The 13243-nt window shown below is 38.6% G+C and overlaps 4 protein-coding genes across 5 annotated transcripts; 3 read left to right on the top strand and 1 right to left on the bottom strand.

Moving 5' to 3' along the window:
• The first annotated feature begins 367 nt into the window (after positions 1-367).
• Positions 368-2278, top strand: LOC137585909 (uncharacterized). The gene is made up of 4 exons (XM_068301936.1): positions 368-462; positions 539-703; positions 761-1745; positions 1798-2278. Coding segments are annotated over exons 1-4 (1632 nt in total). The 5' UTR covers positions 368-461.
• A 26-nt stretch (positions 2279-2304) lies between these two features.
• On the bottom strand, positions 2305-3302 carry Enoph (Enolase-phosphatase). The gene is made up of 3 exons (XM_068299419.1): positions 2877-3302; positions 2563-2819; positions 2305-2481 (listed from the first exon to the last, which is right to left on the bottom strand). The coding sequence occupies exons 1-3, from the start codon at positions 3224-3226 to the stop codon at positions 2348-2350; spliced, it is 741 nt and encodes a 246-aa protein (XP_068155520.1). The 5' UTR covers positions 3227-3302; the 3' UTR covers positions 2305-2347.
• Positions 3303-3384: 82 nt separating this feature from the next.
• Positions 3385-13210, top strand: Hph (HIF prolyl hydroxylase). 2 transcript variants are annotated; one of them, XM_068299415.1, is made up of 5 exons: positions 3385-4521; positions 11351-11645; positions 11711-11791; positions 11855-11994; positions 12058-13210. In XM_068299415.1, exons 1-5 carry the CDS (start codon positions 4013-4015, stop codon positions 12497-12499), a joined length of 1467 nt encoding a protein of 488 aa, XP_068155516.1. In that variant the 5' UTR covers positions 3385-4012; the 3' UTR covers positions 12500-13210. The 2 variants fall into 2 exon arrangements, with proteins under 2 accessions (XP_068155516.1, XP_068155517.1); XM_068299416.1 differs by lacking the exon at positions 3385-4521 and adding an exon at positions 10054-10552.
• Tim17a2 lies at positions 5191-6333 on the top strand. The gene has a single exon (XM_068299417.1). It carries the CDS (start codon positions 5367-5369, stop codon positions 6138-6140), a length of 774 nt encoding a protein of 257 aa, XP_068155518.1. The 5' UTR covers positions 5191-5366; the 3' UTR covers positions 6141-6333.
• Positions 13211-13243: the final 33 nt, after the last annotated feature.

Here is a 13243-nt window from a genome sequence, read left to right as displayed (position 1 = left end):
ATATCATAAAAATACGCAGAAATTATTAAGAGCCCAACAAGCATTTATAATGAAACCATTTTAAATTTTAAAGCAAAGTGAAACGTCTTTTTTTCGATGGTGGGACGGACGGACAGAAAGTAATGACTAAATCGATTGAATTGTAAAGATCCTGTCAGGAATAAACATATTTATATTATGGGCTTTTAACTGCCTGTTGTTAAAATTAGTTTTCAACAAAGAATTACCTTATCACCAAAATAAATATTTAATTTTAAATATTTTGCGCATGCTTAGACAAAAAGTTATCTAAATCAGGACATGACCCTTTCCTTCTTTGGCTTGACGAATGGCTAAATCAAAACGGAAACATACAAAAACAAACACTCCTCTTTGGAGGAGATGGGGGACATGTAAAGTAACCGTTAGCAACAACCCGACCCCCAAACAAAGTGCTCCTCAAAATATTGATAAAGCGCCAAAGTAAAAAAATAGTTGGTGGATTGTTTAACTATGGGCACACATTCAGGATTAACCTATTTAAATTCCTGTATTAAAGTGCCAATCGATCCTTGTAATAATTGTCCAGCGCCCGTATACAATCGTCCCAAGATTTGCATGGGCAAGACACAGAAAACCCCGGAGAAGGATGAAGTAAAGGAACCAACCTGGACTAGCCAAACGGGCATCCGAAAGTTAGCCAAATTCTATGATAGTATACCTGGTGAGTGACCCACAAATTCAACTACACTTAAGTACTAAATTTCTTTGTGGTTTTTAGATTACTGCGAGGTTAAGCATTTGCACCAGGCTGAATTCTATTCCACGTTGGAAACCTTGCGCAGCACCAGCCGTGAGTTAAGAGCTTCAGCTCCAGCACAAGGACATGAACCAGGACCAAGTGCAGCCCCGGATCGTTGTTCCAGCGCCAAAAAACGTTTAGGTAAGGGCAAGAAGAAAAAACACTGCCCACCATTGTTGTTACCCCCAGCCACATCAATGCCCACGCCCTTGCCTACGCCCAGTTCCACCAGTTGCAGTTTAAGTGATGAATATGAGAAATGTCTGAAGGATTTGAGTCGCCTGAAGAGCTTTAAACAGGAATTTGCAGTCGAAGTGGAAGATTTCAAGCAATCTCTAAAGAATTTCGAGGAGGAATTTAGAAGACCCAAGTCTACTAGCAGTACTCAGACCAATGTCCAGCCCAAGCCAGCGGCTCCACCACCTACTCGATTGAAGGCACCTCTAGCGGCTCCAAAACACACAGCTGAGCGAAGCAAATGTCGTATGGAAATGTTAAGACGCTGCTTTAGTAGCAATGATTTGGCCACTATTGCGTCCTTAGAGCCACTTAAATCTGATGCTTTCCCACCCAAAGAAGTGCCCAAGATACAAATTGATGCAGCTTCTGTGTCTTCCAAACGTACCAGCAGTGCCGCCTCCTCCTGTAATCGAGGGCGTGGTCGTGGTCGTGCTCGACGGGCGTTCAGAATGAAGATTACCAGTGAAGAGAAATCTAAACCGCCGACTGCTGCAGCATTAAACATTTTTGATTTGGACGAGCAACTGGCCAAAACTACAGGAACTTGCAGCATTTCACCTCAACATCCGGTAGCTCGACCCAATTTGGCTGCCACTCTGCGTGCCGAAGTCTCTAGGAAAAAGGTCAAGGAGTTGAGGAATCAAAACTGCACATACCATGAACCTAGACCTTCCTTCGATTGGGAAGTACGAAAGACCCCCGCCTGGAAGTCGCTGTCACTGAAGTAAGCACAAGTCTTAAGTTGTAGCAAAACATCTTAAATTTTCTCTTTCCAGTGAATCGCACAAGGCTCTGCTTTCTATCCGCTTGGCCACTCGCAAAGCCGAGCAGGCATTGCAAGAACGTCAGTATGATCTGCACATGGAAATGATGAGGCAACGTGTAAAATCAGCGCCCCTATTACTAGAAGGTCCCACCTATTGGGGTCCTGAGGTGGGCAAATTGTCACACAACTGCCGCAGTGAGGGATTGAGCCACAATTGCGATAGCAGTAAGCATCAGAAGATCAAAAAGCAGAAGTCCAAATGCATCAGCGATGCGGACGCCAAACTGCAACAATTGAGAAAAATCTACGGAACGGATAAGTCCTGTCAATCACGTCAATCGACGCAACGAAGCAAACGCAGTAGATCAGCAGCCAGCCATCGTCATGTAAGAGAGGAGAACCCTATGACACCTATCAACGTCGCCTGCACTTTTTCAAATTCACACGACAGCGGAGATGATTTATGCAGTGTGGATCGAGCCTTCCTCTAGAGGCACAAATGAACAAATAGTTTAAATAACTTGTAGAACGAATATATACGTATACTTTTTTTCTTTGATTCATTTGGTTACTTTCAGTACAGAGAAATCATTTATGATTTTATTCAGGGACTTTTCGTCATCAGTTAGTGGCGCGTTTCCGAAACGTTGAAGGATTATGGCCTGCAATCCAGCTGCTCGAGCAGCGTCAGCCTCTGTAAAGAAGGGGAGAAAAAACATTTAGTCCAGTAACAACCGTTTCTTTTCTTCTAGTTATATGAAGTTAACTGACTTACCACCAGGAATATCTGTGAGGAAGAGTATATGTTCGGGTTTCATCTCTAGAGATTTGGCTATGTTGATATATGAATCCTTTTCCTGTTTATGTCCCACGTGAGTATCAAAATGGGCACTCAGATAAGGCAATAAATTTCCAGAAGTGCTATTTTCGAATATCAATTTCTGGGCTGCCACACTTCCACTGGAATATACGGCCAACTTCAGGCCCGAGTTATTCCAATGTTCAAAAGCCTCCTTAACATCGTCATAGACACTGGAATGGGAAATAGATGAATATCGTTATCTCTTACGCATTTGCCATATCACTTACTGGCCCTTAAGTTCACCAGCCTCATAGCCGTTGGCCCAAATAAGACCTTGCAGCGTTTTCAGAGGTGTCACCTTCAAATCTTTATCAATTAGATAACGCACAAATCCCGTAACGAGCTCTATATTTGTGTTGGATGCTGAATCAGCCAATGTCGCTTTATATTCTTCAAATGAAGGCACCTCCTGTAAATCTCGGACTATTTGTTTTATCTCGTCACTACCCCATTCCTTCATCAGATATTCCTCCACATTGTGCTTTGCATAGGGAAAGAGAATATCGTGAACAAAACGTATCGAGGTTGTGGTTCCCTCGATGTCCAATAAAATTACTTTAATCTCGTTGCCCAGCATTTTATCTTATTAACTAACCCTAACCGGAATTTGTGTATATTTGACAGTAGTGATGGGATACCGATCGATAGTTGCCAAAAAAAAAGTCTGGCCACTCTAAAGTTTCACCGACACAATATAATCGATTACGATTATACTCGATAAAACAAACATCGATAGTGCCATCGCTGAAACATATATTAAAACGAAAAAAAACAGATTTTTCGCTATTTTTGCATAAATTGTTCCATATATTCGTATAAATATGTTATGTCAAAGAAGCACTTGTGAAAAACTGCAACTAAAATCAAGGCCAAGCCTTTAGTGTTGCATATTTTGTGCAGGCAAATGTAACAGAGAAAGAAAGTGAAAAGCCAAAATCCGTAAAGGCAACAACAAAAACGCAGAATTAGCGTTTGTTTTTTTTGTTATTATTCGGTTGTGAGCGTGTGTGTGTGTGTGAGAGTGGCCTACGTGATTAAAATACGCCAAGCAGCAGCTAGAGAAATGGTGTAAAAGCAAAATTGGCTAATACGGCCAACGTGTGTTTTGTATTTTTTGCAATATAATTGATAGCCAGCTGAAATCACAGAAATAATCACAAAAACAGAGTGAGAGAAAGAGAGAAATTAACTGAGCGGGAGATACAAATAAAGTAAATTGTGTTTGTTTGTGAGTGTGTAAGTGTGAGCGTGTGGGGGCTGAAGGTACAACTGTAAACACCCACTCAATCGTTGCCGCAGTGTCCCGACGTTCAAGGTTAATTTCGGTCATGCTGTTTCGCAGTTGCAGCCACTGCTGCTGCGGATGAAGATGAGCAGAGGGAAACGCGGCAGGAGTACGATGGATTGCCATCAACTGGATATGTCGCGATGCTCCATTTGTGGCACAACTGTTGGCCTCTTGCGGTGTGCAAAATGTAAAGCAATTTATTATTGCTCCACTGCATGTCAGCATATCGATTGGCCCTCTCATCGTCAGGAATGTCGACTATTGGCACGTCAGAAGAGTAATCAAACCAACAATAACAATAACAACTTCAGTAGCAACAACAACAACAATCATAGTAATAATCATAAAATGCAACAATTGCAACAAGCTGTGGCTGCCACAACAATAATTGAAAATGGCGCTGGCGCCGCAAATTGTTCAACAGCTCAAATGATGACACCAGCTCATCAGGCCCAATCATGGCCAGCTGAAGCCGCAACTGGCATGGCCGGACTAAATGGCCAAAGGCATCAGCATCAACATGGCGAGAAAAGTTCCAGCTATCAAATTGGACTCACAGATTCCAGTTTCATGGGTTCCGGCAGGTGAGTAGTGGGCAAATCAAATCACTAAATCACTAATAAACATTAACATTATAATGGATTTACCATGAATATACTTGATATATAATTATCTGGAACGGAAATGGCTAGCCATAAACCAAGTAAAACCAGTGTTCAATAAATGGATATTTAGTTAGAGTGACTAATGAGTTGGATCAATTTCAATTCGGATGACCAGTTGTAGACTGATACAAGTTCTTCCCGTTTGTTTGTTGCTTATCATCTTGGATGTTGCATATTATTCGCTTCTTTTTCCTGTTTATCGTTTTTTGCTATTGCGCTGACTGCTGATTCAGAAAAAAGTAAGAAAAATCGTTTAAAAGTCTTTTGTGAGACTATGCAGCATTTTAAGTTGAGTTCTTGTCGCAAACTAGCACGCAGTCATGCCCACGGGGCGTATGATTGATATTAAATCAGCTCTCACTTCTCGTAAAACAACATATAATTAGTGAATTAAAATAAATGATAAATGAGGTTTTTAATCAAATACCTTAAAGTTTACGCGAAATTTTAAATTGCTTGAGGAAGGAAAACGCTTTTGTTTAGAACTACTAGTCTACAGGATTGAACAATTTCCATTGGGACTGACACATTTTTTTATAATTTATCCCCAGCATTTACGTTTGGAAATGTCAATCTCAAAAAACTATGCTCACTTCAGAAGTTATTCCAAAAGTACACGTTTTTCATGAAAAAAATAAAAAAAAAATACCTTTGAATCCTCTTGTTGATATTTTCTCAACATCTCCGTATTAATTTCTTTAGTTTTTGGGCTTAATTAACTGGTTGAGATTTCAACCAGACAGAAGAAGAAGAGGAAGTTGAAGATGGTTGAATACAATCGCCAGCCCTGTCCCATACGCATTGTGGAAGATTGCGGTTGTGCCTTTATGATGGGCTGTATAGGTGGCTCAATGTTTCAGTATGTTAAGGGCTTCCGGAATTCGCCATCGGGTATAATGCGTGGCCTTTATGGCGGCATCGATTTGGTGAAAATGAAAACGCCAGCAATCGCCGGAAGTTTTGCCATCTGGGGTGCCACATTCAGTACGGTGGACTGTGCCATGGTTACCTATAGGCAGCGCGAGGATTCTTGGAATTCAATTGTAAGTGGAGCGGCAACAGGTGGCATTCTGGCAGCGCGTAACGGGCTCAAGGCAATGGCGAATAGCGCTCTGGTCGGTGGCCTTGTTTTGGCCATGATTGAAGGAGCCGGCGCTGCTGTGGCCACCATTTATGCTGCAGAGCCATCTGTTTCGTCGGAAGGTAGTTCTCGCAAGCAAGTTGAACAGCAGCGCCCTCAATGGGAAGCGGCTAATAAGGAAACGGAAATACGAACGGATGATGCTGGAGCAGTTAAACAAGAACAGGATTGGTCTGAGTTTGAGAAAGCCATAAACAAGTTTCGCCCCATGCAAAATACTGGCATAACCATGCCCACATGGAATACTAAACAACAACAAAATGACTCAAGGAAGCCTCTGCGATCGAAAAACTTAATGTTGGAACAGAATGAGGACTATCCTCATTATCATAATCAGCACACAACCATGCAGTCGTATTCCCTGCTTGAGCTAGTGAAACAGGCCAATTTGTTTTAATCTCAGTTTTAGAAACCTCCCCAAAAGGAAAACCAAATTCAGGCAAATGCGTATTCTTCTTCACCGAAAGAGATTCCAAATTATGTACATGTATTGCCGTTAAATCGGAAAAAATCAATTATACCCTTCGTAGTACTGTATTTTACGTGTCGTGATATCAGCTTTAGTAAAGACTGGTGTGAGCCGAAATTCATTACAATTGTTTTTTTATCATTTTTTGGACAGGGTTTGATTAAATGCAGGCAAGGAGAGAAGATGTCTTAAATTGTATCTTAAAGTTTTAGGCTGAATGAACAGGTCTATCAGAATTGTCATAAATAAAGGATTTCATTTAATGCTACAAATTTTGGTCGACAGTGTGCAGCACATCTAAAGACTTTGGCAGTTTTTCTTATTTTTTTGTTTTATCAATATCTTTTTATCAACAAGAATGAGTTTCACACTTGAAAATTATCTTGAAGATTAGCCAAACGACAGAACGACAGGTGTTGTGTTTGTGTGTGTGCACCACTAATAGGCCAGTTTCTTGCACGTACTTACCGTCTTGCGGGCTGCAATTAGCGATAAGCTTTACGTGCTAATAATTTGTAGAATAGGCAATGTGCGATGAGCGATGACTACTAATGCAGCGTCACTACTATACTACTCTTTCCACGTGGTAAACGTTAACCAGTCGGAATTTAAAATCACTTTGATATCTCTAGTCTAAGCCCTCTTATTGATTAAATGTGACTCTAGAATGAATCAGACACGATTAAAAATGTGACCCTAGACTCTTTACGCAAGATTGAACAATAAAAATAGTTGTTCATGATTAAAAATATGACTCTATAAGGCAAAATATGATCCTGAAACGAGTCTAGCGCGATTAATCCATAAAACAAGTCTAAAGGACTTTAAAAGTAAAGCTCAAAAAGGAGTCTAAACTTACTAAAAGAGGAGGATTCAAAAAAGATTCGCATTCGATTGAGAAATTTACTAAAATTCTTTGTTGGGTAGTTTCTATCTCGGTTTCTTTTGCTCAACTGCTAAAGCATTTTTTAATCGCTTTAAATTGTAGTTGCTTTTTTTTGCCATAAAAATAAATATGTGCACTGCGATTAGATTGGGGTTGCTCGTATTGAAGAAGGGAACTAAACTCATCTAGCTGCGATTCCAACTAATAGAAGGAAAACAAGGCTGAGGAGGAGGCGGGGGTGCGGCGGAATATTTGTAGTATTGTTTACCTTTGTTGTTATTTTTCTGTATTACGTGCCCGGCAATCAAATGCATATGGCGGCCGTATCTGTACACCGTTATAATGGTTACGTAGCCAAAATATTTACTAAACACCTTGCATTAATTGCAGTCGCAGTACATTTTGACCAGACACACACTTACACACACACATCTACACATTGTAATGTGTATAATTGTATATGAATAAAATTTTGCGTTGTACAAATTCACAAACATTTTTTTTTAGTTACTCCATGTGGCGCGTCTCCGATGACTTCAGAATTTGTGTTCGTTCATTCCTCTGTGTTGCCCATTGCTGATTCATCAATTACATACATATATTTTGCGAATATTTTTGTTACTTTTTTTTTTTGCCGCGGATCTTTATCGTTGGTTTAGTCTCTTAACCAAATAATAGGTGGGTGGTCTGTACCTTTCTGGGTGGTTGGTCGTTCTGTCGGTCGTCGTGATGATTTTGCGTACGTGCCTAACGTTTGTACATTCCAAACACTTTGTGTTGGTTTTTGTTATCATTTGTTGTTGGTTTTTGGTGTATATAAATCGTTTCTCGACTGTGATTTCAATTTTAACTCCTTGAGGTAAAAGCAGCTGCTGCTGTTATTCTTTATCAAACAATTAGCAATAGTCATTTAGAATGATGTGTCTTAGCTATATCGCATGATCTCATTCTCTTTTTGCACAAAAATTTTTGTTATATGTGTTAAAAATATTAGATTTTTGTGTCACTTGTCAGAGCAACTTTTCGGCCTAGCCAAATATATAAACAAATTGTTGCGCAAAAAAGTTGCTAAACAACGTTAAAACGGCAAACTTTAAGCGTTTTGTTTGCATCAATGTCAAGTCAGTTTTAGATAAGAAAGGTCAATATCCAGTTTGCAGCATTGTTGATGGAAATAAACAAATGATAGATAATGAATTATATTTACCCAAATCTCATTCACACTTATTTAATTAATTTGATTACAGAAATCTTCTAAGTTAAATACTTTTTCTTTTACCTTGAGTTTAAGAGTGTACTTATTATTAAAATTACTTTGACTAGTTTATTTATGAAATAAAATTAAAAGTTATACTCTAATTTAATTTAAATGAGCTTAAATTAAACAAATTTTGGTTTTAAAAAGAAAAGTTTTAAATATCTTGAGGAATAATACCTTGCGTTTGTCATATAATACATTTATTGATGAAGAGAACAGTTTATTTACAAGATACATGTTTTTAAAAAGATAATTATGGGTATCACAGCCTTGGAACCACACATTCTGAACTCTTCAAAAGAAACTTATCTCAAAATAAATAAGAATACTTTTATATGAATTAAAAAAATGAAAGAACGAGAATTTAAATTAAATTTTTATGAAGTTTTGTCGATACTTTCTTGAGAAATTTCGCATACTGTTAGGAGGCCATGATAAGCGAATAGTCCTTATCATTTGGAAAAAAGGGATTCCTCTTAAGAAATACAAGTCCCTGAACTTTGTTTTCAAGCAATAAAAGAATCGTCTTCTTAAATTGTTTATCTGATTGTAGAGAACATCAGAAGAACTTGTATTGAAAGCACTTCCGTGATACAAATTTGTTTCGTGCATTGTAGCATGTTTGATAGATTCTTCTCAACGTTCACGCACGTCATCATGAAGGAAGGAAGGTCGCTATGAGTTGTCGGTTCGCCGCCCTCTTCCCATGTAGCAAGCCAAGCCAATCCAAGCCAGCGTGTGGTGCACGTGCCGGCTTGCCTGTAGCCTCACGTAATATATCAAACTCGTAGGGCCTAAATCAATAATACAATTTATGTATGTATGTATGTAGAGAGAAGAAGAGAAGTGTGGGGGTAGCCCTTAAATCAGCAACTGACTTAATACTCGTACACGAGCCGCCGCCGTTGACTTTGAACTGGGCCGTTGACCCAATTTTATTGGCATATCATCTGTGGGGGAGAGGGAGGGAAAGAGGGTATCCCCTCTTTTTTGGGTGCCAAAAATTTAGTTTTTTTTCGCTCTTATGTTTGCTTAATGCTTTAATTTCAAACAAATTAAAACAACATATGTACATATGTATATTTGCTTGTTGCCCTCTCTCCCTTTGGTCTAATCGCGCATCTCTTTCTAACGCCAGTGCGTGCCTCTCTGTTTTACTGTGTATACATGTGTTTGTGTGTGTATGCGACCAGTGCGTTTGAGAGTGTGTGTGTGTGCTTTGGGCTACGTGACGATTGTTGCGCTTGCCTTTTCTGTGCCTTTGCCTTTGCGCTGCTCTTCTTCTTCAGCGTTTTCGTTTGCATTTGTTTTCATTTGAAATGTTTGAATTGTAGGCGTGTGTGAAGGGCACATACGGAAGCGTCAAAGCGTCGACCCGACCAGGTTACAACCTACATCCAAACGTTGATTTAGTTTGATAAGCCTCAACAAAAAATATTAACTATGAGTTTTACGTATTTGTCACACTGTGTGTGTATTTTGCATAAGTGTTTTCTTATCTCGTTATTTTAAATCATTTTCTACACTTAATGCTTATCACTTTAGCCCCCCAAATACACCAATACAAGCAAATGTGGCTCTCTCTCTACCGCATTTGCTGTCCCTTTCTAACGCTAGAGAGCGTGTGGTTTAACCTGCCGAAACGAGACGCCAGCGCATTTACAAACCGCTTGTCGTCGCGTACGGTACATTTGCGGAGCAAGAAAACAAAAATAAAAACATTGTGAAAAAACAAAAACGCAAATGTGTGAATAAAAATAAAAGTGCAATTAAACAGAACACAACAAACAACAACAACAGAAAGTGATAACAAATGCAAACTGCAATTATTTTTACCTGCTAACCGGTGTACGATCTGCTCTCTCTCTCTCTCTTCGCTCTGTTCTCTTTGCTAACGGTTGAGCGGCATAAAAGCGTGAGACATTTTGAAACTTTCTTCAGTTGTGCGTGAATTCCAATTGGAGATTGTACTTTCTTTGCAATAAAACTCATCTTGATGACTATATACAAGAAAAAGGATCTCATCCATAAAATAAAACTAAAAAATCCGCACAAAATTAATAATCCAAAAGACAGCAACAACAAAAACAAAATGATCACATCCTCCAATCCAACAATAGATTATAAGAACTTTTTCAAGCAATCGGCCCATCCAGATAATGCTGAGCAATATTTTCGCGACCTTTTGGATGAGCGGTAAATAACTTAAGATCAATTATATATTTAGTAACTGAAAGTTGACTTAAACTATATAATATTAAGTCTTCTGCTAGACTTTACTTGGGTGTTAAATGACTTGTATCTCTTTATTTGGATATCTGAAATGTGATAAACCGGTTCTTTATATAGTACATATTTCTTAATGATGTCTCCTCTTGGTATGTGTCTTAATTCACAATCATTTCATTTTTTGATGTTGGTTGATTAACTAATATTGATTTACTATGAAATTTTGTATGCAAAGTTGTATTAAATATCATATGCTCTTCTTGGCTATTGATATTCTTGTGAAGTCGTGAGATCTAATTTTCCTATGATCGGAGATTGTGGCGAATTTAGAGAGTTTTTGCCTTCTGGGTGGTGTGTTTTTGGCCTGGCCTACGTGACTGACAGATGCCTAATAAATTGCATTGGTTATAATCAGTCCATTCAACCCACTACACCCCGTTCCCGTCACTGTCCTTGTGCCAACTGGTCATAAAAAAGTCGTAAAACTTTTCTTTCGTTTTTGTTTTTTGTCGGTATACATGTGCATATACATATGTTTTATAATTATAATGTATACTACTTAAAAACCGACAACGAGCAATAAAATGTTATAAAATTTTTGCATATCATCTCAATGACCGCCCGGTGGGCAATCTATAAATAGAGATCAGTTTGTTCTATTTGGTTAGAAATGCAATTTCTAGGATGCAATTTACGTTTTGTGGGTTTTCCTCAAGGTGACCTCATTTTTTAATGTTTTTCCCCTTTCTTTTTTCCCATTCACAGTGAACGACGCTATGAGGATCTATGTCGGAATATAATCAATGATATGAACCAGTATGGTCTATCCGTGGTTGATGACTTTCTGGGCCCGGAAACAGGACTGAAGATATTAAATGAGGTGCGTAGCATGTACAATGCCGGAGCCTTTCAAGATGGCCAGCTTCAGACAGATCAGACCAATCCCACTACTGCGGCTGCTCCAACAGTGCGAGGCGACAAGGCTGTGCGTGGTGATAAAATCAAATGGGTCGTTGGCAATGAGGCTGGCTGCAGTAATGTCCGATATTTGACCAATCAGGTAAGCAAAAGGGTTTAGAAAATAACAAAGAAACTCATTTTAATAAGCTCAATCTTGATTTTTAGATCGATTCGGTTGTATTTCGTGTTAATACCATGAAGGATAATGGTATATTGGGCAAATATGATATTCGAGAGCGAACAAGAGTAAGTATAAATTGTCTAAATTTTTTGTTCTTGACTGATTTTTAATTGAATCTATTGTTTTAGGCCATGGTTGCATGCTATCCTGGCTCAGGCACTCATTATGTCATGCATGTAGATAATCCTAGCAAGGATGGGCGAGTTATAACAGCCATTTACTACCTGAATATCAATTGGGATGCGCGAGAAAGCGGGGGAATTCTAAGGTAAGTTTTACATTAAAAGTTCTAAAATATAATAAATTGACCTCACTCTCTCTATGTTTTTAGGATTCGGCCAACACCAGGAACTACAGTTGCGGATATTGAACCAAAATTCGATCGCCTGATATTCTTTTGGTCAGATGCACGTAACCCACATGAAGTACAGCCTGCCCATCGTACCCGTTATGCCATTACCGTTTGGTATTTCGATGCAAAAGAGCGCGAAAAAGCTTTAAATCGGGCTTTGGAGAAAAGTAAAACCAATAATGCCATTAACAATGGCACAAGTCAGCAGGAAAAGCATCCAGAGCCTGATTCAACAACTAAATCACCAATACCATCAACACCCGCATCATCATCGTCAGTGTCATCAGCGTCGTCGTCGTCTCCAGCAGCAGCGACAGCAGCAGCGTTAGCAGCTTTGCCAGCCACCATGTCCACTGGCAAGGCGAATGTGGCCAGCAATAGTTCCTGTTCAGCTGCCGCCAGCAGCGAGATTTGCACGTAACCCATAAGGATGCTAAATATCATTTACCATCTAAGCGAACAGAAAAGGGCAACCAAAAAGGGTTAATTATATCCAAGCAACCCCATCCTACTCCGCTCCCCATACTCCCCCATATTTTAATGTAAAAAGCTAGTTAAAAACTAAACTATTTATCATGAAGCCCTATCAAATTGTAAAATCATAATCCATAAGCTTTTACTCTAGTTATACTCTCTAAGTCGTATGTTTAGTTATACTTATATATATTCTTGAATCCTGTTGATTGTTTCATTTTTCTATATTTAATTCTATTACTCGTTTAATTTTTTTTATTATTTTGCTCATGCTATTCTACACTCAATTTGGCTGCCAAAGTATTATGTATAAAAACGCAGCGGCAATAACAAACGAGTTCGTATATTTAAGTATCTTAACAAACCTGGAACCTTTTAAAACACACACACATACACACCGTGTACCACGTACATACATATTCTATCTCAAAATTTAGTTTATATCCAATTGGAAAACTCACTATTTCGACTCTCATTTGCACATACAACTAGATAGAAAATTTCTTTAATTATATTGATATTCGATATTTAATGGCGAAACAAAAATGAAACTGTTCTCTTCTTGATAAGCCTGAAAACACCACATTTCAATTATGTATATTCAACATATATATATGTATATTTTTCTATTAAATGAAAAACTCTGAGTAAATGAAAATTCTACTTATCTTTCAATTCAAATGCAATCAGA

Source organism: Drosophila tropicalis, unplaced genomic scaffold (genome assembly GCF_018151085.1).
Source record: "Drosophila tropicalis isolate 14030-0801.00 unplaced genomic scaffold, ASM1815108v1 contig_878, whole genome shotgun sequence".
Classification (NCBI taxonomy): Eukaryota; Metazoa; Arthropoda; class Insecta; order Diptera; family Drosophilidae; genus Drosophila; species Drosophila tropicalis.
The sequence above is the reverse complement of the archived record's forward strand: the minus strand, read 5'-3'. Positions and strand labels throughout refer to the sequence as shown.